The 24794-nt window shown below is 53.9% G+C and overlaps 6 protein-coding genes across 6 annotated transcripts; 4 read left to right on the forward strand and 2 right to left on the reverse strand.

Annotated features, from left to right (window-relative positions):
• Positions 1-127: 127 nt before the first annotated feature.
• Positions 128-1804, forward strand: NCS57_00166900 (uncharacterized protein; the record flags this gene model as incomplete). The annotated part of the gene is made up of 1 exon (XM_053051726.1): positions 128-1804. One exon carries the CDS (start codon positions 128-130, stop codon positions 1802-1804), a length of 1677 nt encoding a protein of 558 aa, XP_052920241.1.
• Positions 1805-3003: 1199 nt separating this feature from the next.
• NCS57_00167000 (SAS4 domain-containing protein) lies at positions 3004-4634 on the forward strand (the record flags this gene model as incomplete). The annotated part of the gene is made up of 2 exons (XM_053051727.1): positions 3004-3589; positions 3664-4634. The coding sequence occupies 2 exons, from the start codon at positions 3004-3006 to the stop codon at positions 4632-4634; spliced, it is 1557 nt and encodes a 518-aa protein (XP_052920242.1).
• A 994-nt stretch (positions 4635-5628) lies between these two features.
• On the forward strand, positions 5629-10143 carry NCS57_00167100 (Transcription initiation factor TFIID subunit 2; the record flags this gene model as incomplete). Its single annotated transcript, XM_053051728.1, has 2 exons — positions 5629-9255; positions 9310-10143. The coding sequence occupies 2 exons, from the start codon at positions 5629-5631 to the stop codon at positions 10141-10143; spliced, it is 4461 nt and encodes a 1486-aa protein (XP_052920243.1).
• A 938-nt stretch (positions 10144-11081) lies between these two features.
• NCS57_00167200 (Histone deacetylase complex protein) lies at positions 11082-16409 on the forward strand (the record flags this gene model as incomplete). The annotated part of the gene is made up of 5 exons (XM_053051729.1): positions 11082-12043; positions 12478-12578; positions 12632-13202; positions 13265-15814; positions 15870-16409. The coding sequence occupies exons 1-5, from the start codon at positions 11432-11434 to the stop codon at positions 16407-16409; spliced, it is 4374 nt and encodes a 1457-aa protein (XP_052920244.1). The 5' UTR covers positions 11082-11431.
• Positions 16410-17287: 878 nt separating this feature from the next.
• NCS57_00167300 (Homocitrate synthase) lies at positions 17288-20047 on the reverse strand (the record flags this gene model as incomplete). Its single annotated transcript, XM_053051730.1, has 15 exons — positions 17288-17384; positions 17441-17588; positions 17729-17782; positions 17984-18011; positions 18070-18186; positions 18239-18285; positions 18338-18399; positions 18477-18507; positions 18562-18690; positions 19188-19231; positions 19330-19472; positions 19530-19549; positions 19616-19631; positions 19692-19800; positions 19857-20047. 15 exons carry the CDS (start codon positions 20045-20047, stop codon positions 17288-17290), a joined length of 1236 nt encoding a protein of 411 aa, XP_052920245.1.
• Positions 20048-22748: 2701 nt separating this feature from the next.
• Positions 22749-24153, reverse strand: NCS57_00167400 (Acetyl-CoA C-acetyltransferase; the record flags this gene model as incomplete). The annotated part of the gene is made up of 4 exons (XM_053051731.1): positions 22749-23751; positions 23846-23918; positions 23967-24016; positions 24089-24153. 4 exons carry the CDS (start codon positions 24151-24153, stop codon positions 22749-22751), a joined length of 1191 nt encoding a protein of 396 aa, XP_052920246.1.
• Positions 24154-24794: the final 641 nt, after the last annotated feature.

The raw sequence follows: 24794 nt of genomic DNA on the forward strand, positions 1-24794 counted from the left end.
GCTTCAACATCAGTTTCAAGGAAGAGATCAATTCCTTGGTTTACGTCCTCTACTACCCCGCCATCCATCCCCAAACTACCTGCTCGACCTACCTACGTCATCGCGACCAATGAATAAGACAGACTACATGGACTCTCTACGGCCTCCTTCGCCGGAATCCTTTGAGCGCATCGCATCCGTTCAAAAGGAGCGCGAGGACATCAAGCGCAATCATCACCAGCGCAAGCGCCAATCGCTCGAGTCGCGCATAGCAACCATGTCGGCCAACGGCAGCCAGGACGAGAGGGCCCAGGCCGCGCGCATGATCCAAAAGACGTTTCGAGGATATCGCACAAGGAGGGAGATGGAAGGCTTTGGTCTAGACGCCAGCACACGTTGGGTCACTGCGATACGCGAGGCACAGTTTCGACAAGCGACGCAGCCACGGGCGAGGACAGAGACAGACGGCGCAGATCCCGACGGTTTGGGACCCGATGGCTTGGAGAAACGGCGATCAGCATCGGCGAGACAGAAGTGGAAGAAGGCGAGCACAGTCGCGCGACGGGCTGGCTTTGACAATTTGCTGTCAGATTCCTCGTCAACGCAGTCATCGTCGGACGAGGATGCATCCCCCGAAGAACGAGCAGCCGCCCGAGCGCAGCGCGAAAAGGATAATGAAGCGCGCAAGAACGAGGCGCGCATGATGGGCCTGCGATACTTTCTCGAGATGGTCGATCTCAAGCATCGCTACGGAAGTAGTCTCTGCATGTACCACGAAGAATGGAAGCGATCCAACACGAAGGAGAACTTCTTTTACTGGCTCGACTACGGCGAGGGCCGCGAGGTCGAGCTGGAAGGCTGTCCGCGAGACCGACTCGAACGAGAGCAAGTCCGCTACCTCTCCAAGGAGGAGCGCCAATACTACCTCGTCGAGGTAGACGACCAAGGCAGGTTATGCTGGGCAAAGAACGGCCAGCGCATAGATACGTCTGTGCAGTACAAGGACAGCATCCATGGCGTAGTGCCCTCGGACGATCCCACGCCGCCCTTCAACCCAACAGCCCAGCCCGAGGATAGGAATTCGCTGGACGAGGACAGCAGCAGCTCTTGTTCCTCACTTGAGTCGCTGCGAGAGGCAGACCGGGCCGCCAAGTACGCGACGCCTGGTTTCGACGAAAGTCAAGGACTCCAAAAGGTGACGCACATATCAGCCTCGACCATCTTCAACAAGCTCCTCCGCAAGTCGGTCAAGAAGAACACATGGATCTTTGTCGCAGACACATCCTTCCGGCTCTATGTGGGCATCAAGAACTCGGGTGCCTTTCAGCACTCGTCCTTCCTCCAGGGCAGCCGAATCTCAGCCGCCGGCCTCATCAAGATCAAGAATGGTCGCTTGTCGTCCCTGTCCCCCCTGAGCGGGCACTATCGTCCGCCAGCATCCAACTTCCGCGCCTTTGTGCACAGTCTACGGCAGTCGGGCGTGGACATGACGCACGTCTCCATCTCCAAGTCGTACGTGGTACTCATCGGGCTGGAGGCGTACGTCAAGACGCGGCGCAAGGGAAAGGACCTCGCGCAGCGGGTGGGACACCGGCGGGACAAGATCTTGGACCCCGAGGAGGCGGCGCGCCGGGAGGACGAGGCCAGGGACAAAAGCGAGAGTGCGGCCCGGGAGCGTGAGGTGCTGGAGAGGGAGGAAGCAGAGAAGCAGGAGGGCAGGCCGGTGAAGAAGGTGCTCAAGAAGCTGGGTATCAAGCCGACAAAGGAGGAGAAGCAAGCTGCGAAGCGGGAGCAAAAGGAGGAGGCCGAGAGGTTACCAGCGTGATGTGATGACGAGAAGGGAGCTTTGGTGGGCTGTGGCTGTCTTGTTTCTTTTATAATACCCCTGGCAGTTGGATCATCCTAGTCATGGCTTACGGCCTCTAAGACATTTATTTAATACACAATAAGCTTTGTACCTATTTTCCCGTAATGTCTCGGAATTGATGTCTAACCTACCAGTTTATGCCATCTCGAATTACTTCAACACCCGTAGGTTTCCTACAACATTACACAAAATTGAGTTAGTTAGTAGAAACCAATACTGTAAAGAAAAGAAGTGAACATTCAATATTTAAAACCCAGTTTCAGTTAATATTCTCTTTCACAATGTCCGTGTTCCAACATTTGAGAGGTCAAATGCCTAGGTACCCTGTAGGAACACCCGACTTGGATCGGTCTTTCATTCAGATTTGCTTGGCATGCATAATTGCTTCGATTCTACTCCTAGCGAGGCCGGTTCTTCCAAGAGTGCATTTTATAGTTCTTAAGTTAAGGAAGAAGAATGCATTCGCAGCATAAGGCGGCTGGTTCAGGTTGTGATCGAATGTTCCCAGTTGCTATTCGTTAACTCCAGGTAACATTTGTGTCTACCTTGGTCACAATAATTCCTTACAGTTGACTCTTTGATTTTCCCAGGGAAAGGATAGCCCACTGAAAAGACCCACGACGCCAATTTGTATATGAATAGAATCTCTTTCATCGTTCCCATTGTCGTCTTGTTGGCTGTCAGCTTCGTGCTTACCAATATGCTTCTTACACGGACCAGGTGACGGTTCAGAAACGCGATGGATGGATGGAAGGGAAGGAGCGTCCCGTCTTCAGTGGCAGCAGAGCAAGGAGCCCGGGCGGGGTGCAGCGGCCTCAGCGCGCACCTGCCCTACGAAACCCACTAGCACCACTGCCCTTCAGCAGCCTTAGCAGGTACCTGCCCCTGGAGCTGCACGAGGGCGCGCCAGACAAACACCAGCAGAAAACCCACAGTGTAGGCGCGGGTACCCCAACTTGACTGCAAGCAAACTGACCTGAGCGCACTGCAGCCCAGGCAGGTCGGCCGTGTTCAGTCAGTCGCACGAAGCCGCGCGCAGCCCCAAGCCGAACCCATCGAAAAAAACATCAACATCTAGCGGCTCCCATCGCGAGACAGAGTCGTCGGAGCCAGAGAAGCCAGCAGAGAAACCATGCCAGGCCTCTTGACGTCTCCCAATGGCCTCTGTCACCCGTTCCTCGCGGCGCGCTGAGGGTCCTCACCCGCATCAGCATCTCGCGCACCATCACCTGACGCCTTCCACAGGCGTATTTGCCCACGCACAGGGCGGCGCTGGCGGAGGTGGAGGGCGAAGCAAGAGGGTGCTCGACGCCCACGATCGCGACCGTGATGCCCTCAAGCCCAAGAGAACCCGAATAACCGTCGAGATTTTGGCCAAGGGCTCTCACGGATTGTCCGATATCGTCCCCGACAACATAGTCCCGCCGCCCGCGCGCAACCCGCGACAAACTGCGACGCCCACGGTGGCGAGTGCGACGACAACGCCCGCGACCAACCCTCCTCCCCCGACCGAAGTCGCGAAACCCGCTCCAGAGCAGGAGCCGACCCTTACAAAACACCAGAGCAAAGTCATCAACGGCATCAAACATGAGCTCGACCGCCTACAGCCCCAGGCAAAAGATACAAACCCCCAAGAACAGGGCCGCAAGCTCCGTTCCCAAGAAGCCACGAGGTTCAAAAGTGAACTCTCTGCATACTTTCCCGAGTACGATGAAGTGATTGGGAATGAGCCCAAAGAACAACGTACGTGCGAAAAAAAATCCCATCGCTCTCCTGAGCGCCCTCTGCAACCTCGAATGATTTCTAACCCGCATCAGACCTTTTCAACGTTGATACCCCCATCGTTGTCGTCGATTCTGACCCACGACGCGCTGTTTCTGGTGCCCAACGCGCAGCACCGCAGCAACCCCACCCCGCTGACGAATATCCCGTGCGAGGATATGGCGATGCCCTCTTCCACGACGTGTTCGATGCGCAGCGCGTAGAACTCAACTTTCTAGTCCAACCCAAGGACAAAACGGTTGAGGATCCTTTACCTGATAAGCTTTTCCAGCCAGTGCATCGCCGAGCTGAGAGATTGGAACGATCCATTCGCAATACCGAGAAGGGCCGAGCCCAGCATGAAAAGGACCAAATCATCAGGCTGCTGGAAGGCCTTCAAGGTCATGACTGGTTGAGGGTTATGGGTGTTAGTGGTGTCACGGAAACCAAGAAGAAGACTTTTGAGCCAGCCCGAGACCACTTCATCAAGGGCTGCCAAGCCATCCTTGCCAAGTTCCGAAACTGGGTTTTGGAAGAAAAGCGGCGCAAACAGGAAAAAGACAAGGCTCGAGCCGAGAAGGAAGACGAAGAAGACTCTGGAAGTGCTGAGGAGGAGGATGAAGCGGATGACCACGATGGTGCAAACGGCGACATGAGCGACTCAGCGTCACCAGCGAAGCAGCTCCGCGATGAAGCCATGGCGAGATCGAAAGCCAAAGGCTCAAAGAAGCGCAAGTCAACTCCACAGCCGGCGTCGACCAAAGCACCGCGACCCCCGAAGCCACCTCCGGCTCCAAAAACCCCAGAACCTCCCAAGGAGTTCAAGTCGTTCTTTAGCAAGAAGTACGAGCGCGAGAGCGCTCTGCACCGGCATCGGCGTACAGGCAGGAAGGTGCTGGCATGGGGTCACCCGATCCCCGAGATACCCCAGGTTGACTTTGATTTGCCGGAAGAATACCGTGATGAAGATACCCTCAAGGCCCGGGCGAGAAAGAAGCGCCGGGACCGGCGACGCAGCAAGCAGTGATGCGTTTGGCTGCTTGTAATAACAGCAGAGAAGACACTGCGAGACTCGGTTATACTATATGGTTTGGCGTTTGGGGAAGGTTTACTCACAGCTCGCCTCGGCGAAGGCAAATGTTATCTGTTTGAGGTGGTGTGTACGAATGTTGATAGTTCTTATGTGCTTCAGAATCCTAAGATCTTTGTTGCATGCAATGTGCGACTTTGTTGGCCATTCCTCGGTGATGTGATGTTGACTGTGTCGACGCAGCTTAACGGACTCGGCCACTGGCCGTGCCTCATAATGGGATCGAGGGGCCTCATTAATGTCGAAGGAAAATATCGTTGCATACTAGATTTTCCTACCTAGGCATGCTTGCCTTGGTTGTGCGCGTTGATGTGTGGACGGATCTGGGTATTTCATGTAAACGACCGGTTGGATTTGGAGCCGCGGAAGAGGCGCACTTAAGGCTGTGGGTACGTACCTCGGAGCCTCACCAGCACCTCACCTCACCCTCACAGCCTGGGGATTCTGGCAGGCGGAAAGAGTGGCCCGTGCACCCTAGCTCCGTGAAACGCGCCGCGAGCTCCTCCTTCCTCCAACAAGGCCCGGCGTACGGTGATAGGCACAGAAGAATCTTCGAGGTTTGCGCGTGCTTGCGCTTCGTTGCTCTTTGAAATCCATCGTATGGAACCTTCCTCTCCTTCTAATTAATATCTCATCTCTTCTCTTAATATCCATCTCCTCGTCCCCCTCACTCGCTTACCCGTTTCTTGCGCGAATCCATCTCCGCCATCCCCGTTCAAATTGCGCCCAAGCCTCGACCGAAGCCTATGACTACGCGACGAGCACGATAACGATTACAACCACGCCCGGCGACGCCAAGGACTTTCGTTGTCTCTCCGATTAGGCCTATCCTCTCCATCGATGCAGCGTTCATAAGCACCAGCTCGCAGGGGCCCTCAGGCCTTTCCTTCCTCGACCCTGCTTTCGACCGTTCAAAGTGGCCACCGTCGCGATGTCGCAAGAACTTGCGCCCGAGAAGCACTCTCTCTTGGACGCCGAAGATGGCCTCGCGCCCGTGGAAGACCTCCCGGTTCTGGAGTACTTTGTCATCAAGCAAGAGGTTAATCTCGAGGTGAATTTTCGCGATAAGCGCATCGACGGGACAACAAACATTTTCATTGTCACCTTCAATGATAAGATCGAAGAGGTGGCACTGGATGCCGCCGACTGCGAGATCGATACCGAAAACATCTACGTTTCTGATGTTAAGGAGGCCAACGGAGATCCTTACGAGGTGCATCGACGCAAAACGACGGCTGTCTACCAAGATCCGTACAAAAAGCTCTCCCACTCGACGAATTGGAACCTACGAGCCGATCACCACGACATTCGGCGTAGACGCGCTCGGTCAGTGTTTCATAGCCGAAAGAACGACGTCCCCGCCGAGAATAGAGAGTTCGAGGGTTGCACGCCAGTCTACGGATCGCTCAGGGTGAGCCTGCGCGGTAGGGTCGAACCTGATCGTCCGAGATTGATTATTAGGAAGTCTACGACAGGGCTAGATCCCGCCGAAAAGATCAACAGGCAATTCAAGATTACAATACCCTTTACAAATTCTAACCCTCGAGATGGGATGCAGTTCGTCGGTGTCGATCCTCTGGATAACCGCTTCACGCACATGTACACTCGGAGCTCCATCCACCCTGGGACAGCTTCTTGCATATTTCCATGCGTCGATGACCATGGTTCCCGTTGCGACTGGAAGATCTCGATCAAGTATCCCCGCACTCTGGGTGATGCCCTGCAGCAAGCGTTGGCTACACAGCAGAATGGCGCAAGCTCAGACAAGATGCAGATCGATGGACAGGAGCGGATTCACAATCTTGCGGAAGAGGACAAGCTAAGGGAAATGTCGGTTGTCTGCTCGGGATTCCTTATGGAGGAGACCGTGGATCCAGACGATGACCACAAAAAGATTATGACGTTTGAACCTGAGAAGAAGGTATCGGTTCAGAAGCTCGGTTTTGCTGTTGGCCCATTCGAGCATATCGACCTCTCGTCCGAATCTAGAACAGAGGAAGATGAGGTCAAGCTCGGTATGAATGCGCTCAAGGTCCATGCCTACTGTCTACCACACCGCGCCGACTGGGTTCGAAACACCTCTGCCGCTCTAACAATGGCGGCCGACTTTTTCACCTACACCTTTGCTCGGTATCCCTTCGGCAACTTCAAGATCTGTTTTCTCGACGATATGGTTCAGGATACGGTGCCTCTCTACTCCATGGCCTTCGTCAGCAATCGCCTGCTATTCCCAGAGGATATCATTGACCCCGAGATCGAAGTTACCAGGAAGATTGTTCACACTCTGGCCAGCCAGTGGATCGGCATCAACATGATCCCAAACACTCGAAACGACCTCTGGCTCATCATCGGTGTCGCTCACTACATGACGGATCTTTTCATGAAGCGCCTCTGTGGCAACAATGAGTACAGATTCCGCATGAAAACTCTCTCGGACAAGCTCGTACATGTTGATATTGACCGACCTTGTCTTTATGACCTCGGCTCCAGTCTCCACCTGGGAGAGTTCGAAATGGACTTCATGACCCTCAAAGCTCCAGTCGTCTTCTTCATCTTGGACAAGCGGCTCATCAAGGCTTCGGGAGGACACGGTCTGACACGCATTCTCCAGAAATTGTTGACCAAGGTTCAGATTGAAGCGTCCGACAAGTCAACGATCCTCGAAACAGAAAAGTTCCGTGCAGTTTGCGAGAAGGGTGCGCGATACCGACTCGAGAGCTTTTGGAATCAATGGGTCTACGGCTCCGGATGCCCGCGATTTGACGTCAAAACCAAGTTCAACAAGAAGAGGTTATGCGTTGAGTTGACCTTGAATCAGATCCAGTTCCAGACGGTTAAGAAGCCTGCCTTGGAGAGGGGTGACTTTCTACGTGTGATCAAGGAGCGTCGTGCTGGTGTCAAGACGGGCGAGGTGCAGCCACTATTTACTGGACCGATGACAGTTCGAATCCATGAAGCAGACGGAACACCTTATGAACACATTCTGGAGATCCGGGAGGATGCGACACGTTCAACCAAGTTTGAGATTCCCTACAATACCAAGTACAAACGTCTCAAGCGGACTCGTCGCATGAAGGAGAAGCAGAATGTGGGCGCTAGTATGGACGCTGAAAACCTGGACGATACGCTGCTCTATTGCCTGGGCGATGTTCTTCAAACCCCAGACGAGCAGGCCCAGTGGGAGTTGATCGATTGGGACCCTGACACCGAAAGGAAGATGGACCAAGAGTCATACGAGTGGATTCGCGTGGACGCCGACTTCGAATGGGCCTGCGATATGAAGAGGACCCTCGAGCCGTACATGTACGTGTCTCAGCTGCAACAAGACAGGGACGTCGTCGCTCAACAAGATGCCATGCTATACCTCACTCATGGTCCCTTGCACCCCATCGCTTCTGGTTTCCTCACCAGGACGTTGGTGGACCGTCGCTATTTCCATGGCATTCGGACCATGGCCGCAGAGGCACTACCGCGGCAGGCCAATATCAAGGACATCTCGATGCTCGGTCTCCGACAACTAATGAAGGCCTTCAGTGAGATGTTTTGCCACAAGGGAACAAATCAGCCGAAACCGAATGACTTTTCCGACAAGAAGCAATACAACGTCCAGTGCGCCATTATCAAGGCCATCGCTGAGGTCAGAGATGCTAACACCTACAAATGTCCGCTCGAGGCCCGACAATTCATTCTGGACCAACTCCTCTTCAACAACAATGAGGACAACCCCTATTCCGACCACTTTTACATCGCCACACTCGTTGAAGCTCTTGCCACGTCCCTTATCCCCTCGAAGAAGGATGATTGGTTTGCCATGCAAAACAAGATACCGAATGAGGAGGAGACGCAGTTCCTTGATAGGGCAATGGAACAAATCGAACGTGTCCTACGCCGCGATGAATGGACCAATTCGTACCAGAACGTCTGGACGATTGCGGGCCTGAACGCGAAGCAACGGCTGATGAAGGCTGAAGTGATACCAAAGGCGTACATCGACTTTGGGCAATATCTACTGGATGGAACGAGAGATCTTATCCGAATCAAGGCCTTCGAGGCGCTGATTGATCTTGGGGCCATGATGGACCCTACCATGTTTTCGTTGCTGATATACTCCCTGACTACCGACCGATCACCGTACGTGCGCAACAAGCTCATTGACGCCGCGGCTTCTGGGCTTGCCGCTATCGCTTTTGGAGAGCATGCAAAGGTTGTTAAGAACGAACCTCCTCCCGAAGACGAAGAAGGCGACCTCCTCCTTGTCCAAGACAGTGCACAGGAGATCGAAGCCAGGAAGGAAATGTTTGCAAGGAAGGAGAACTTGGACGCTGCCCTCAAGGCTCTGCGACGAGAGATGGAGGAGACCTACGCAGGCGATGAGCGACACTACAGCACAGCGATGCGTAAGGCGCTGGATCACCCAGGTCTTGGTCGATGCGAAATGGAGAGCATGTTGGATCTGGCGGCGATGATGTTTGAGGAGGCATCCCAGTGGATCATCACGCTCCCTCTGCCTAAGGCTTGGAAGGCCGAGCGATCGGCTGAGCAGCAGCTCTCTAACAAAGTAAGAAATCACCGAAACCAAACAATGTTGCTGACTTGTGCTGACTTGCGACAGTTGCTGGTGTTGTTCAAATCCTATTACAGGACAAAACCAAAGGAGCCCATCGTACAACCGCCCCCTCCGCCACCTCAAGAGCCCGTGCGACCTATCCCTCTTCCGAGAACTTCATCGATCAAGATCAACACTCACAGATCTACCACCCCCCAGCGTCCAGTGGCGCCGCCTTTGCCTCAACCCCAAACTCAAACACAAAGTCCAGTTCCAGCCCAATCACTCGGAGAGAAGGACACTATCGTGGCTTCACCAGTTGTTTCTCGCCAACCAAGCGTCTCTTCCTCGTCAACCTCAAAGCATGCTAGGCCCGCTGAGCCTTCATCGGTAGGCTCGATCAAGCGTCCGCGTCCAGAGAAAGACGAGCATCACACCCCGGCACCCAAGCGCCCCAAGACAGAGAAGCCATCGGGACCTGACCTGGGCAGCGTGCGGAGGAAGAGTCGCATTGTCACTCTCAAAACCAAAACTCCTGGGCTTCTCGGAGTAATTCTTCGGGATGCGAGGAAGCAGAGCACCAATGGCAGGACATCTCTGCCCTCGGCTGCTCCTAAGGATGGTCTTCCAGTCAGTGTGAGGGACACTATCACTGCCAAACCTGCAAGAAAGCCACTCCCAACTGGGGACCAACCAATCAGGAAGCCTCTGCCTGGAGGCCCGGCATCCTCGCCACATGCCTCGGCATCGAGTCCAAAGGTTTCGCTCAACTCGCACTCGAATTTCACCCCCAAGCCAAAATCTGCCAGTCCTGCTTCGAACACACCAGCTGGGGTGCCGCCTCCACGACCCAAGATCAAGATCATTCGAAAGCCACATCCACCACCATCAGCCTCTTAGAGCTTGGAGCTCAACCCATCCAGCACTTCTGAGAGGGTGGCTGAAGTCCAAGGAGCTTAGGGTTGCCTCGTTTGGCGCCTACGACGGAGGGGTAAGGGAAGTAGCTAAAAATTCCAGGGAGGCCATGTCCATACGGAGCGATGCGCAGTGGCGGAGGAAAGGATTGCAGGTTTTCTAACCCGGAGTTGGCCGTTGTGCTACGGAAAAGAAATGATGATTCTTCGACCAAGCTGGTATACAGCGTCTTGAGTAGACTGCGTGGCTGCGAGGGTTGCATTTACTGGCGTTGGGAGTGCTCGTGATTGGTACTCAAGTTGCGATGTGGTTATGGAGGCAACGGACGAGCGCGGCAGCGACGGGAATAGGTCTAAATTACTATACAGAACGCTTTATTCAAGATATCCCTTTTTTTCCCCATTTCGTTTCTTATACCTACTTGGCCATCCTCATGCCCGGCCTCGGATGATTGATTGTCCTATGGGACCGATTTGATTTGAAACGGGCTGAGCCACGTCTCCACCCAGCTGTCAGCCTCGCCAACTGTGGAGGAACGGAAAAATTAGCACACATGACGAGAGGTCAGACAAGATGTGCAGAGATCACAGAATCAATTCCATGCATACTTGAATAATGTATATGAGGAAATATCGAAAGAAACGTGAATTACGATGGATGCTATTGCTGTATGTCTGTTGTCATGGCGAGGCTGACAATGTCTTTTGCCCGACCATAGCCGACCTCGGCGCTCCAACTGATAAGATAAAGCCGCGAATTATCGCCCTCCAATTGCCCCAAACACCCCGAGATAAGCCCGCGCTAACGCAAAAAAGCCATCACGTGATGCGGATTCTTCCGCGCCTTGCTCAGATCTCGTCACCCGAGCCGGAGGGAGCTCTTCGCAAGTTTGCAAGAAAGGCTGGATTTCCAAGTGCACAACCCAACCGAGCCGACTTTCATCACCCCCCCACCTGTGGTTTCTGCCTCTGCTTCATCTTCGCCATCAGTCTCGCACATGCCCGCCTCCATGTAGAGTGCCCCTGGCGCTGGCCTTTTATCCATTTGGTGTAAGTCTTTCTATTGTTTCCATCATGTCGCGATCGCCTCTTCCTCTCCTGAGCTGTGGGTGTGTCGCTTGTCGCCCACGTCTGCAGGACTAGTCTCGATCTTCACCTCCAGGTATCTCTGTCGTGATTCAGCAACGCTGAATGATTTGGGAATGGCTGCCCGTCACGGCGCACCGGAGCTTAAATGAACTGTTTTGCTAATGCGTCCCCTCCAACAGAAGAGCATGAACAGCCAGAAGCTACACGGTAGTGGCCCTCCAGCATACGATCGAGAGCGCGAAATGGACGACCGACACCGAGCACTGCAACAACGCGAGGAGATGGCCCGTCGAGACCAAGAACGAGAGCGCGACCGGGAGCGCGACCGAGAGCGGGAGTCCGGCGATCGGTACCAGGCGACAACTCACCACAGCAGCGCTGGCTCCATTCCCATCCACCAGCCGGTAGCATCGCGGATCCCCGGTGCAATCCACAGCCCCGGCGGATTGCTTGCGAACCATAACGGGAATCCCCAGATTCCTCTTGGCGCCCCCTCTGGCGGTCCCCTGGCCACCTTTGGCGGGCCGCTGCAGAACGAGCACGGCCGGCCAGTCCAGCACGGAGGACAAGCCAACGCAAACCCTCAGCACCCCATGTTCGCGCCGATGCCACATACCACCGCGCCCCCGACCTCGTCGCAGGCCGCGGCGAGCGGTGTCGCTGCCGTGTTTGGTGGCCCCCTACAGCAAGAAGGTCAGCGCGGGGCTCAGCAGGGCGCGCCGTTCCCAGGCGCCGCTGGCTCGGCGGCTCACCAGATTCCTGGAGGCATCACCCAGGGACAGCAGCCGATTTTGAATGTGAGTCTACGTGATATCATTGTTGGCCTTGTTATTATTTGGCGGGTGGCATGTTTGGGGAACAATTACCGTTTGTTGTTTGCGCGTCGTTGCCAGCCAGTCGCCTTTGAGCTGGCGATGCGACAAGCCGCCAAACGGGTAGCCATGACTCTGCAATGCTCCTTGCATCCCTGCTAGTCTCTACCCGGAGATGCTTTGGGTGCCCTTCGTGTCTTGCTATGCGATGCAAGCACGCAGCCTTCTGTCCCACTTGTATCCTGGCAGGTTTTGTTCAACATCACCACCAAACATTATCCACGAAGCCCCCCCCTCTGGACAGTCCTAGCAGATGCAGGCAGCCCCGTTGACATCTTCTACAAGCACTACTCATGCTTGTGTTTCCTTTCTTTGCGCGGTCGTGGCCATGTTGAATTGCTTGCTGATGCTTCTTCTAGGATGCCCTCACCTACCTGGACCAGGTGAAGGTGCAGTTCCATGATCAGCCTGACGTATACAACCGCTTCCTTGACATTATGAAGGACTTCAAGAGCCAGGCGTATGTCAATCACCAAAAGTGCTGAGAGGGACGATTACTGACGGAATGCGTAGCATCGATACTCCGGGTGTCATCAATAGAGTTTCGGAGCTGTTCGCGGGACATCCCAACCTGATCCAGGGCTTCAACACTTTCTTACCTCCTGGTTACCGCATCGAGTGTGGTGCTGGCAACGATCCTAACACTATCAGAGTGACGACTCCCATGGGCACCACAGTGCAGTCTATCACAGGCCGCGGAAACCAGGGCGACGGCCATGGACCTGCTGCGGCGAGCCAGCCCATCTTTCCTGAGCGGGGTGGCCAGTGGCAGCAGAGGCCACAGCACAGCATTGAGAGCCCCGAGGCCCAGTTCAGCACACCCGTGCAGAATGGCGCAAGCCTCTTTGTTCAAGCTGCAGCTCAGAATGCGGCCAGTTTCGACAACTCTGGCTCGGGCCAGCGACGCGGTCTGCCACAAGGCAGTTCTGGGCCCGGCGAGGGGGGACCAAACGCTCGTCATGCATTGACACCCACCCCTTCGGGTCCGGCTGCAGTAAATGGCAATGCTGCGAACCAGGCAAACATGGAGCGCCGTGGCCCCGTCGAATTCAACCATGCTATCAGCTACGTGAATAAGATTAAGGTAAGCCAGCCCCCCTGATTGCTGCTCCCGCCGAGGCACAGCGTATACTAATCATGGCCAAGAACCGCTTCCAGGACAAGCCTGAGATTTACAAGCAATTCCTTGAAATCTTGCAGACATACCAGCGGGAGCAGAAGCCCATCCAGGACGTGTATGCGCAGGTGACGACCCTGTTCAACTCGGCCCCGGACCTGCTGGAGGACTTTAAGCAGTTCTTGCCAGAGTCTGCTGGCCAGGCGAAGCAGACACCGGGCCGAATGGAGGATGGAACCCCGACCGGTCCAAGCCATACACCGCAACCTGCCATGAGGGATGGCCAGAAGATGCCCCCCTTGGGTAGCTTTGCGCCACCCGCAAGCGCGAGCAAGGACAACAAAAAGCGGCTCCGGGCGGACAAGCAGGCAGCTCAGCCCGCAACTGTCCTCGCTGAGGTCACGGCGGCAGCTCGACTGGTCCCTGCTGCTGTGAATGGGAACAAACGACCCAAGCTCAACCACGCCAGGGCGTCTGGCGAGGGCTCCGCAGTAGAGCCAACGCTCACCCCTGTCATGCCAGAGCCCTATCCGCCACGATCCTCGTCAACGTCCAACCAGGATGAGATTGCCTTCTTTGAGCGCGTCAAGAAGTTCCTTAGCAACCGATCTTCGATGAACGAGTTCCTGAAGCTCTGCAACCTCTTCAGCCAGAACATCATCGACCGAAATACATTGTTTCACAAAGGAGCCCTCTTCATTGGCGCGAACCCTGATCTGATGAACTTTTGGAAGAGCTTCGTGGGAGTAGAGACTCAGGATGTCATCATTGACAACCGGCCGGCACCGCCAACGGATAAGGTGTCTCTCAGTAACTGCCGTGGCTACGGTCCCAGCTATCGATTGCTTCCAAAGCGAGAGCGCCTCAAGCCCTGCAGTGGGCGAGATGAGCTATGTAACTCGGTGCTCAATGACGAGTGGGCGTCGCATCCCACTTGGGCGTCTGAGGATAGTGGATTTGTGGCTCACAGAAAGAATCAGTTCGAGGAGGGTCTTCACCGTATCGAGGAGGAGCGCCACGACTATGACTTCAACATCGAGGCTAACCTCAAGTGCATCCAGCTCCTCGAGCCCATTGCGCAGCAGATGCTCGCCATGTCTCCCGCCGAGAGGGAGACATTCCAGATGCCTGCTGCTCTTGCTGGCCAGAGCACATCCATCTTCAAGCGTATCTGCAAGAAGATCTATGGCGATCGCGGCATCGATGTCGTCAACGACATGTACACGCACCCCTTTGACGTTGTGCCGGTCTTGTTGGCGCGCATGAAGCAGAAGGATGAGGAATGGCGATTCTCCCAACGCGAGTGGGAGAAGGTCTGGCACGCCCAGACCCAGAGCATGCACCTCAAGAGTCTTGATCACATGGGCATTCTTGTGAGGCAGAATGACAAGAGGAATCTGACGGCTAAGCACCTTGTCGATGTGATCAAGACAAAACACGAGGAGCAGCGCCGTGAGCGATCATTGAACGGCAAGGCGCCTCGCCACCAGTTCGTCTGGGACTTTGCCGACAAGAACACGGTCATTGACCTCCTTCGACTGATGATGCTGTACAGCTTGCACAACGGACAGCACAGCAGCCAGGAGAAGGAGCGCATTCTCGAGTTCTTCGAGATGTTCATCCCCGCCTTCTTTGACATCCCTGAGGAAGCCATCCAGGATAAGCTCCCTAAGATTCCTCCAGATTCTGGCGAGGAGGAAGTGGAAGACCACACGCCTGCTGAGCTGACCAACGGCCGCAGCCGCCGTAACGGCAGGAAGGGAGATCTTCTTAGAGGGGTTCTCGATCCCGGTCGTAACGGTAGTAAGTCGCGGGGACACAAAGACAAGGACAAGGACAAGGATAAGGACGACAGCACCTCTGGCAGCAAAGAGACTACCCCCGATGTCACTTCGGCCAACGAAGAGGAGATGCCCGATGCCTCTGAAGATACGGCCCACCCAGATGTTTCTAATGAGCGATGGATGCCCAGCATCCCCAAGCCGTTCATGGTTGGGCAGAGCGATGCTCTCTTGAGCACGGACGGCGAGCTGAAGGCTGATGGGTTCTTTGCACGGCCGTGGTACAACTTCTTCTGCAACCAGACGCTGTTTGTCTTCTTCAGCATCTTCCAGACTCTATATAAGCGACTCCAGGACCTCAAGGACAGCAAGGCAGCCGTGGCCAAGGAGGTTGACCGTCTCAGTAAACCGAAGCCTGCTAGAGACATTGGCTTCACTGAGAACCATATGAAGTTCTTCGACAGGAACGACGACCCCGATACCTACTGGCCCAAGACCCTGGAGCTCATTGAGGAGTACATCACAGGCGACGTCGACGAGACGCGGTACCAGGACGTGATGCGACACTACTACCTCAAGGCAGGGTGGAAGGTGTACACGATCCAGGACCTCCTCAAGACTCTGTGCCGGCTCGCCCTCACATGCAGCAGCACCGATGCGAAAGAAAAGACTCCTGATCTGATTCAGCAGTACATTGCTAGCCGCGAGAAGGAAGAGACTAGTTACCAAACCGAGATCAGCGCTAGGAAATTTGCCGAGAAGTGCGTTAAGGACGGAGACATTTTTGTCATTTGCTGGGTAAGTTGAACTATCTTGAACGGCCGAGGTTGGTCCTTTCTAACACGATGATTAGTTCCCCGCCAAGGCTGAGGCTTCTGTGCGATGGCTCCAACGGGAGGAGACAACATTCTACATGGACGAGATGCAACTCCGCGAGCGTTGGCAGTATTACATCTCATCATTTATCCGAGTCGAGCCCACCGAAGGAGTACCTAGGTCCAAGCTTCAGAAGGTGGTCCTCACACGGAATCTCCCCTCTGGCGACGCCGACGCAGACGAGGACGCCATTCCCAAGCCTGTTTCCTACAGCGAGAACTTGACCATCAGCATTTGCCTCAAGAGTTCCAAGATGGCGTGGGCCCCAGGCACATCCGAGTACGTTGTCTATGATCAGGCTCCCAAGACGCGGGAACAGCGCGAGCGCCGAGACAAGTTCCTCCGTGCGTTGACGGGGTACCGCGAGAGCAAGCTGCTCGAGAAGTGGGTGCACAACCCGTCGTGGACAAAGGACCTCAGCCCCGAGGAGGTGCAGGAGCAGAATAAGAACTTCCGCCGGTGGATGGACGAAGGCGTTGTGCCTCCCAGTGCTGCTGAGGACGTGGACATGGAGTAGCGCTCTGCCTCGGAACAGTCAGTGGCTGAGACGTCTGAGGGACACGTCGGTGGGTGGGTTGATGACGACCTAGATGGAGATACCATCATCGACCGTGAGTGAGAGAGGGCGGTTAAGAAAGGATTGATTCAAGTTATGGGAAAAAATAAGCATGGCCAGACAAAAAAAATGCCCTCCCGGCTCGGTCGGTCGTACATATACGGGATATGGCTGGTGGTTCGCAGGGAGGTCATAGAGAGGGTGAGGGTGAGGCCTGGCATGCATGATTCAAGGAAGAAAGGAAGGTTCGGGTATTTCACCAGCGTTCATTTCGTGTTATTTTTTTTATTTTTTTGGTTCATTCCATGCAATGTTTTTTTCGTTTTGCAGTTCCCTGTCTCCTTAATCAAGACATGGACCTGACTGACTGTAGGAGAATAGTTGCGTCTCAATATCCCGCCTTGTTTGCGCTTCTCCTGACGGGAGAGGGTAAACTATGAGGACAAGAAGCCCTCTCTGGCCTGTACTCTAGAACTAAATAGCCACTGCATATTCATGATTCATATACGTCTTTTATTCTATTTTACAGACTGTGTCTCATTTGATAGCTTGTCTGATTGGTCCATTTTTGCTGTCGTCACTGTGCAGCAGGTAGCCGTTAAGTCCAGAGCTTGAGTTCACTCAGAACCCCAGCTGTAAGTGGTGATTATTACGCCACATGAAAGGCCACACGCGAAAAGGGCAAGTGAAATATCTCAACGTATTTGATATCTTTTCTCATTTTTTTTCTTGTTCATCTCATATGCTTTTCCAAGGGCTCATTATTCTTAAAGCCATCTGTAATAATCCCTGTCCGTCCACTCTCTGTGTCACTTTCACTTTCCCCAGTTCTCTTCCACTTAGGATTGGAGTTCGAGGTGGTAGGATCGAATGATGGAGTCGGCATCGTCGACGGCAAGAGGACGAATGTCGGCCAAGGCCTTGATCTTTTGTGTCCTAGAATCCAAGTTAACAAGGGGTTCACAAGTCCACTAGGTACGAGGGGACCTTACACTTCCTTGATCTGATCGTCAGTCATGGTCAGGCCAAGCTGTTCGACACGGCTCTTGATGGCGTTCCAGCCAGTGAGTCTTGAGGCAAAGTGGACGTATCGGCTCATGCCGAAATCGGCCGGGTCGATGATCTCGTATGTTGAAGGCGCTGGCTGAAGTTAGCAGTGATCGAGGTGTGATTGCTGCCACGGTTGCCCCTCTTCTCCCCGCAGAGCCGAAGTTTTCGGGGCAGATCAAGACGGGGAATCGCGTCCAGCTAAGACAAAGTAGGCGAAAATGGCGACGTACAGTTGAGAATGGCCTTTGAGTGTATGCCGGCCTTGTGAGAAAATGCGCAAAATCCTGTTTAACAAGTCAATTCGTGCTCAAGAGGCGTTGATGTGTCGTTAAAGCGCAGTGGCAAGATAGTGGTAGGACGCGGGAAGGCCTCAGGGTGGTCACGTGACACAATCTCTTCCACTTCGATCCACTTATTGGCTCATTCACTTGGAATTCGCGCCAAAACGCCAGGGAAAACGGGCAAACGCTGGGCAAAAAACTCACCAGTCACAGGGTTGTTGAAGGGGATGTTCTGTCCTCATTGTTAGCCCGCATTGTCGCCGTGACGGTCATGGCTTCCTCAATCTTACAATTTGGACATGGTCCGCAACGAGGTCTTCCAGTGCCAGGAGCTTGTGCAGCTTATACCTGGAGGTAACGTAGTCGTGGCTGCCAACGATCATGCGGGCGAGGAGACCACCCAGGGGCTATCACGGTGTTAGAAAGGTCAGGGATGTGTCGGTGGCGTGGTACACATACAGTAATGCCGTTTCTCTCACCGATACCGAGAACACTGGTGTCGATGTCTGTGGTGGACCTGTTAGAGCTCATCCCTCGAATCTTGAGTTCTCGACTTACGTGTGGCACCCGCCTCGAGAGCGGCATGGGCGTTTGCGACGGCACACATGGTGTCGTTATGGCTATTAATTGAAACGTTAGTCCTGAAAATCACAAGTCCTTCAAGGTCGCCGCGACCAAGGATAATCCGACTACATACAAATGAGTCTCGATATCACAGCCGACGACACCTGTTATCGAGTTAGTATACAGCAGAATACCTCGAGTTCAGAGGATGGACTGACCTCGGAGAGTGCGCACGAGATCATAGACTTGACGGGGCGTGGCACATCCCACAGTGTCTGCAACACCCACGCGGTTGACGCCAGCCCGATCGACAGCACGGTAAAGATCAAGGAGGTCCACCAGGTCGCCTAGAGTAATTTGTTAGTTGTGTTGTAGAATGACGACGGGATGAATGTAGTGCGAGAGAATCCTGCTGGCCGCCATCTGGTGCAATTGAAATCCTCCCCAACTGGCCTCAGGGGGCTGTCATGATTTTGGGCCCGGCTCTCTTCTTTCAGTCATGATAAGGGACATTGAACCCTCTTCCTCCGGCGTCTGAGCGCGATATGCATGTACCAGCTGCTGGGTTTGAAAGGCGTGATGCGAACCAGCCGATATTGGCGGTGTAGGTATAAATAATATCGTTGGTGCATATCAAGTTCAATAACCGAAGGGCGAGGATGAAGCGGGAGTCCCATATCATGACCGAAGTGTTAGAGTCGGCCCAAACCGTGACAGCTGCGAATGGCGGGGGCGAGTATATCGTGCTAATCAGGGCTACCAGATACAACCCAATTGCTTCGATGGAGGCCAGAGAAAGAGCCAAGGAGGCGGAAGAACAATGAACCGAAGAAGGAATACTGACTTCTGAAACTGTCTTCACTTGAGAAGCGAACCTCGACGCCGCGGCTGCGAGTTTGGTCAGCTTTCTTGTCTCAGAGAACTCTGACGCCCCCTCGATGGTCTGTGCAAAACAGTGTCTTTCCCCCAATGGGTCGGTCACATACCTCTTGATGTAAGCGATAACCTCGAGGGCAGTCTTCTTGATGTAGTCCATGTCCTTGCCATGAGAGTGCTCCCGAAGCTGCTTGGAGGTGCCAATGACGACGTCGACACCGTCGACTCCTGTGTCGCAAGCAAGCTTGGCATCCTATATGGTCTGTTAAAAAATCATGTTCCCGGAACAAAACTTGCTGATCCAACTCACTTCCATGTTACACCGCACATCTGCAAGTCGTTAGCCTATTAGTTAATCGGAAGCGGGGACGGCGCCGATGTGGGCGCGGGACTCACGGGTCAGGATCTTGGACTGTAAAGGTTGTCAGCATTCTGCAAAAGTCACATGTTAAGAAGTTAATGGGGAACTGACCTTGAGGCCAAGCTTGCAGATGGCCTCGCAGTCCTCGCGCGAGGACTGCGAGGCAGCGGGAGAGGTGAGTTCGATGTACTCGACACCAAAGTCGGAGAGAGCAGTGGCGCTGTAGGAGAGCCATTAGTCAAGGCGGGATGAAATCAGAGTTTCTGCTTGGCTAACATCTTGATCTTGGCCTCCCTGTCGAAGAAGGCATTGGCGAATTGCTCGCCTTCTCGGAGTGTACTCTCGATGATTTGGAACCGGTTCGTGTTGGAGAGGAAGTCACCGACAGACTGGTAAGGCGATCCCGAGTGGTGACCACCACGGTTGGGGTTGCCATTGGCAGGGGCGGATTCGGGCTCGGGACACATGATGGGATATTTGGTCTGGCGGAATTCGAGTCAATTGGAGTAGGAGATCGATTGTTTGTTTGATGAAGATAGAAGTGAAGAAGAGAGGAAGGGGACTAACACATATACCTACGTTAGTGGGAATTGTGCGTCGGATGGAGGGGGAGGGGGGGACAGGAAAAAAAAAACTTTGGACGGGATAGGCTAAGGGTTGTTTTTCACTACACACTGTGTGACGTTTTGCATGCTCGTCTCTGGCAGTCTATTTCCGCTCGCAGAGATACTTCCAACTACCTATGTGTACAGTGTGTATCTGGCTCACCGCATCGACTGTGTGGTCCATCTGCAGGAGGGATCCATGACTCACGTCCAATGACTGCGTTACCCCAGGTCCGTACTTCGGCCTATGATCCATTTTTATCACAGTCACAGATTCACCCGGCGGGTTGACCGAAGAATAGCAGGAGGCAGATTACTCACCCCACAGATTGGTAACTTGACTAGTCCTGTGGTGCATTGCGCAAAGTGAAGGTTGAGCTTTTTCTTCCGAAGTTGCCAGTCTGTTTGACTGAGAGCAATGTTTTCCTACCTAGTGGCTAAGAATATACTTTATGGCTGGGTTAGAACTCTGTGAGTGAGAATAGCGGAAAAAGGATGGTCGAGCACCTGTCCGTGAAACATAAAGCCAACAACCCTTTCTACCTGCCTACCTACCTAGTTACCGGCACAATAGAAGATTAGATTCTTGCCTAAAAAAGATCAGATACTTTTAGGATTAACTGAGTAGAATTCTTTTTATAATTTAATCTCATAGTTTGGTTATCATTAGGTTATGATTGTCCTTTCGCTAGGTAGGCTTGTCGGGCTGTGTTTTCAGTTAGCAGGTGACTGATTGGTAAACAGGACCGACACTCGGACTAGCAAATATTCCCAAGATTTCAGCTTGTGTAACCGTAATTACTGTCACCTTCGCGCGCAGCTAAACCCACGTTCAGCAGCTCAAGAAATACCACAAATCCTCCCCTCCTTCATGATCTATTGGCACTTTGGGCCATGCTATTAATATTTCCTACCTTTCTGTTTCTTGTCCCGAGTGAACCCTTTCGGTCGTTGGTTTCTTGTTGAAGATACTAGAGCTCGCTGTGAAGCTCCTCTAACGATGAGAAACCTCGCGGGAGGGTACAACCGTTGGTAAATCACTACCACTCAAGCTCTGCCAGCCGCAATGTCAACAGCATCTTCGGCGAATGGATGCCGTGCAGCTATCCATATCACGGCTGTATCCACCTAATGAGCCAAGCAGGGGTAGAACAATCTATCGCTCAAAGCAGGTGACTCTTGCTCCCCCTCTCAGAGCAAAAGCTCTTAAGGGACACCGGGGAATGCATTTACCAGGAACTGAACGGGCACTGAGGAACTCGTTCTTGGCATCATCGGACGTCGAGAAATTCCACAGCCTGGTGAAGGAGCGCGAGAACAAGCATAGGTCCATGAGACTACGAAAGCCGTACATTCGCTGCATTCAAGCAGAATCGTCGCTGCCGACCACATCAGCTTTGACGAACCGCCTGTGGAAGAAGTGCAGGTCACCGAATTTGGCGGATGATAATCAGTTGCTCAAGAGATGTTCATCCTCTCAAGAGGCTTGCTATGCTTACCGTGCTGCCATACTCTATACCGAGAGCAGGCATCTCGCGACGGGGTCCGTCGACTGTTTCTATATATTTAGCCAGCATTACGAGGATCATGCCCATACACTCCGAGACTTGTATCACCGTGACCTGGCGGCCCGCCAAGCAAGCAAGCTGGCTGGGCATTACGGGTAGGGTTCTACACTAATTGATATTGCTTCCTGGCAACTAATCATGCGCAGTTGAACTTGCCTATGAGCTGGTGAAGTTCATAGTTGAAAATGATCTCACCCGCGTTCGCGACCAGTCGCATGACTTCTTGTCCATGATACAGGGGCTGGACCGTACGCACACGAGTCTCACCCCAGCATGGTCTCAGGCGACCAAGGACGAAAGCGGCCTTCAGCCTTTGGGGCCAATCTGGGGGAGTTCCGAAACGGATTTTGGCCAAAAGAATCTAGAGGTTTGTTGCTAGCCCCCAAACTTGTCACCCGCTGAATACTGACTCTGTCCTCTCCCAGACGAGTAATTAGGAGTCGCTGTCAAAGCGGCAAGCGAGATTAGCATCACCGAGTGTGAAGCGTGACGACGTACCTTGATATGTATCGATGTGCTAGATAAGGGCGATCAATTTAGTTCATAGAGAGGAAGCCTTCCGTCCCAGGTTACTATACCAAGGAGCTGGGGACGGCTTTAGAGACGGTATCGGTTGCAATTTCTCAGGTGGCAACATTTAGACCTTCAACGAATTAGGTAGCACGGACATCTTGTCCGTTTAACAAGAAATTAAATACTTGCTATGCGTCACCGACCTATTTGGATTCGTGATAGTACACAAGGTGTTAGGATCGTTAAAATCACAATACAACTCAGATCCCACCCACCCCATGGAGGCTGACTTACACTGCGGATGGGTATCGGATGATAAGACACCCCAAGAAGGACCTGAACTGAAACTAGGCTGTTGCCAGGGGTAAGGGCATCCAATGCCGAGGTATATTAGATATATGCTAACTTTTTTCTACTCGGTCCGCATAATTCGCGGTTCGTCATGTCATTCCAAATCATCACATTTCCCAATACGCCCCCTTCTATTGCAGGTTCTCAATAACGAGAGCAGAGGCACCGCCACCACCGTTGCAGATACCGACGCAGCCAATCTTGGCCTTCTTCTCCTTCAGGACGGAGGTGAGGGTGGTGACGATACGGGCACCAGAGCAGCCAAGAGGGTGGCCGATGGCGACGGAGCCACCATAGACGTTGACCTTGTCGGGGTTGAGTCCGAGGATCTTGATGTTGGCGAGAGCAACAACGGAGAAGGCCTCGTTGATCTCGTAGAACTCGATCTGCTCGGGGGTCAGGCCAGCGTGCTTGATGGCCTTGGGGATGGCCAGCGAGGGAGCAACGGTGAAGCGCTCGGGCTCGCGCTCGGCATCACCCCAACCAAGGATCTTGGCAATGGGCTTGAGACCGAGCTCCTTGAGCTTGGCCTCGGAGACAAGGACAACGGCAGCGGCACCATCGTTGATGGGGGCGGCGTTGGGGGCAGTGACGGTTCCGTCGGGCTTAAAGGCAGGGCGCATGACCTTGAGCTTGTCGACGTTCAGGTTCTTGACCTCGTCATCACGCTCGATCTTGACGGGGGGCTTGCCACGGCCACCGCTGACCTCGACGGGAACAATCTCGGTGAAGAGACCAGCCTCAGTGGCAGCCTGAGCCTTCTTGTACGAGTTGATGGCGTACTCGTCCTGAGCCTCACGGGTGAGCTCGTAGTCCTGGGCACAGAGCTCGCCAGCGAGACCCATGTGCTCCTTCTTGTACGAGTCGGTCAGACCGTCCTTGAGGACGCCATCGACGAGGGTCTGGTCGCCGTACTTGGCGCCGGTTCGGAGGTTGGGAAGGTAGTGAGGGGTGTTGGACATGGACTCGGTTCCGCCAGCGACGACGATATCGGAGGTACCCAGCATAATGTTCTGAGCACCAAGGATGATGGCCTTGAGAGAGGAGGCGCAGACCTTGTTCACGGTCGTGGCAATGACGGTCTGGGGGAGGCCGGCGCCAATGGCACACTGGCGAGCAGGACCCTGACCGAGACTGTCAAAGTTAGCTCGAGTTACATAGGACATGAGCAGAAGTTTCGGTCCATTGCTCAAGCTGAAGTTGGGCTGAAGGGGGGGACGGAGCTTACCCAGCAGAGAGGACATTGCCAAAGAAGACCTCGTCGACAGCCTCAGGCTTGATACCAGCTCGCTCGACGGCGCCTATAGAGAGTTAACTCCAGTTTATGGCCATTGAGAGGTTCAACATACCCTTGATGGCGGTAGAACCCAGCTGAACGGCGGTCAAGCTCGACAAAGAGCTACAATTGTCAGCATCATGAACTCTCCGACTCAAATACCGCTCTTGCGAATATTTCTCTCGTTGTACCTACCCGAGGAACGAGCCAACGGGCGTACGAGCCGCAGAGACGATGTAGACGGGGGGAAGGTTAGACATTTTGGCGAAGGGTTTCTAGAGCGAGTCTTGGAGTTGCCGAGAGACTGAAGGTTCAGGACGGAGGTTTATAGATTGATAAAGGAGAGGAGGACGGGAGCGGAGCGGAAATCGGCGGGAAATTTGTTGAGGAAGGAAGCGAAAGAGGTTGCTACTGCTTAATGAAATAGGCTAAGGTAGGCGCGGCGCGGTGCGGTGCAGGCCGGGCAGTTACTAACCTACCTAGAGAGTTACAGTACGTACAGGTATTATCGTGCCCCTCCTTCCAGGTGGGATGAAAACCTCCCAGCCTGCGGTCGCCATCAAAAACGGCAAGGGCAGCACGGAAAATGGAGGGGCACCGGCTTTTGCGAATACGCCGCACTCGGCATCTGAAGGTGGTCCCCTGTCGTTTTCGCACGCGACCCCCACCGGTACCTGCCTCCGATCTCCGGCCAATGAGGGCCTAGTGGCTTAGTGGACCGCAGCCTTGCAGTAGCGCACGTGACGCAGCCTCGTCCGGGCCCATCGAAAAAGTTGGCGACGCGCGCAAGGCAGGGACGAAGCTGAAGCTCTGGGAGACAGTGACAGGATTGACGATTGGAGAAGCTGCATTTCCGCGTCGCCAACCCCTCCACTCTCTGCACATTGTTTTAGCATCTTGC

The sequence above is a fragment of the Fusarium keratoplasticum genome, chromosome 1, assembly GCF_025433545.1.
Source record: "Fusarium keratoplasticum isolate Fu6.1 chromosome 1, whole genome shotgun sequence".
NCBI classification, from domain to species: domain Eukaryota; kingdom Fungi; phylum Ascomycota; class Sordariomycetes; order Hypocreales; family Nectriaceae; genus Fusarium; species Fusarium keratoplasticum.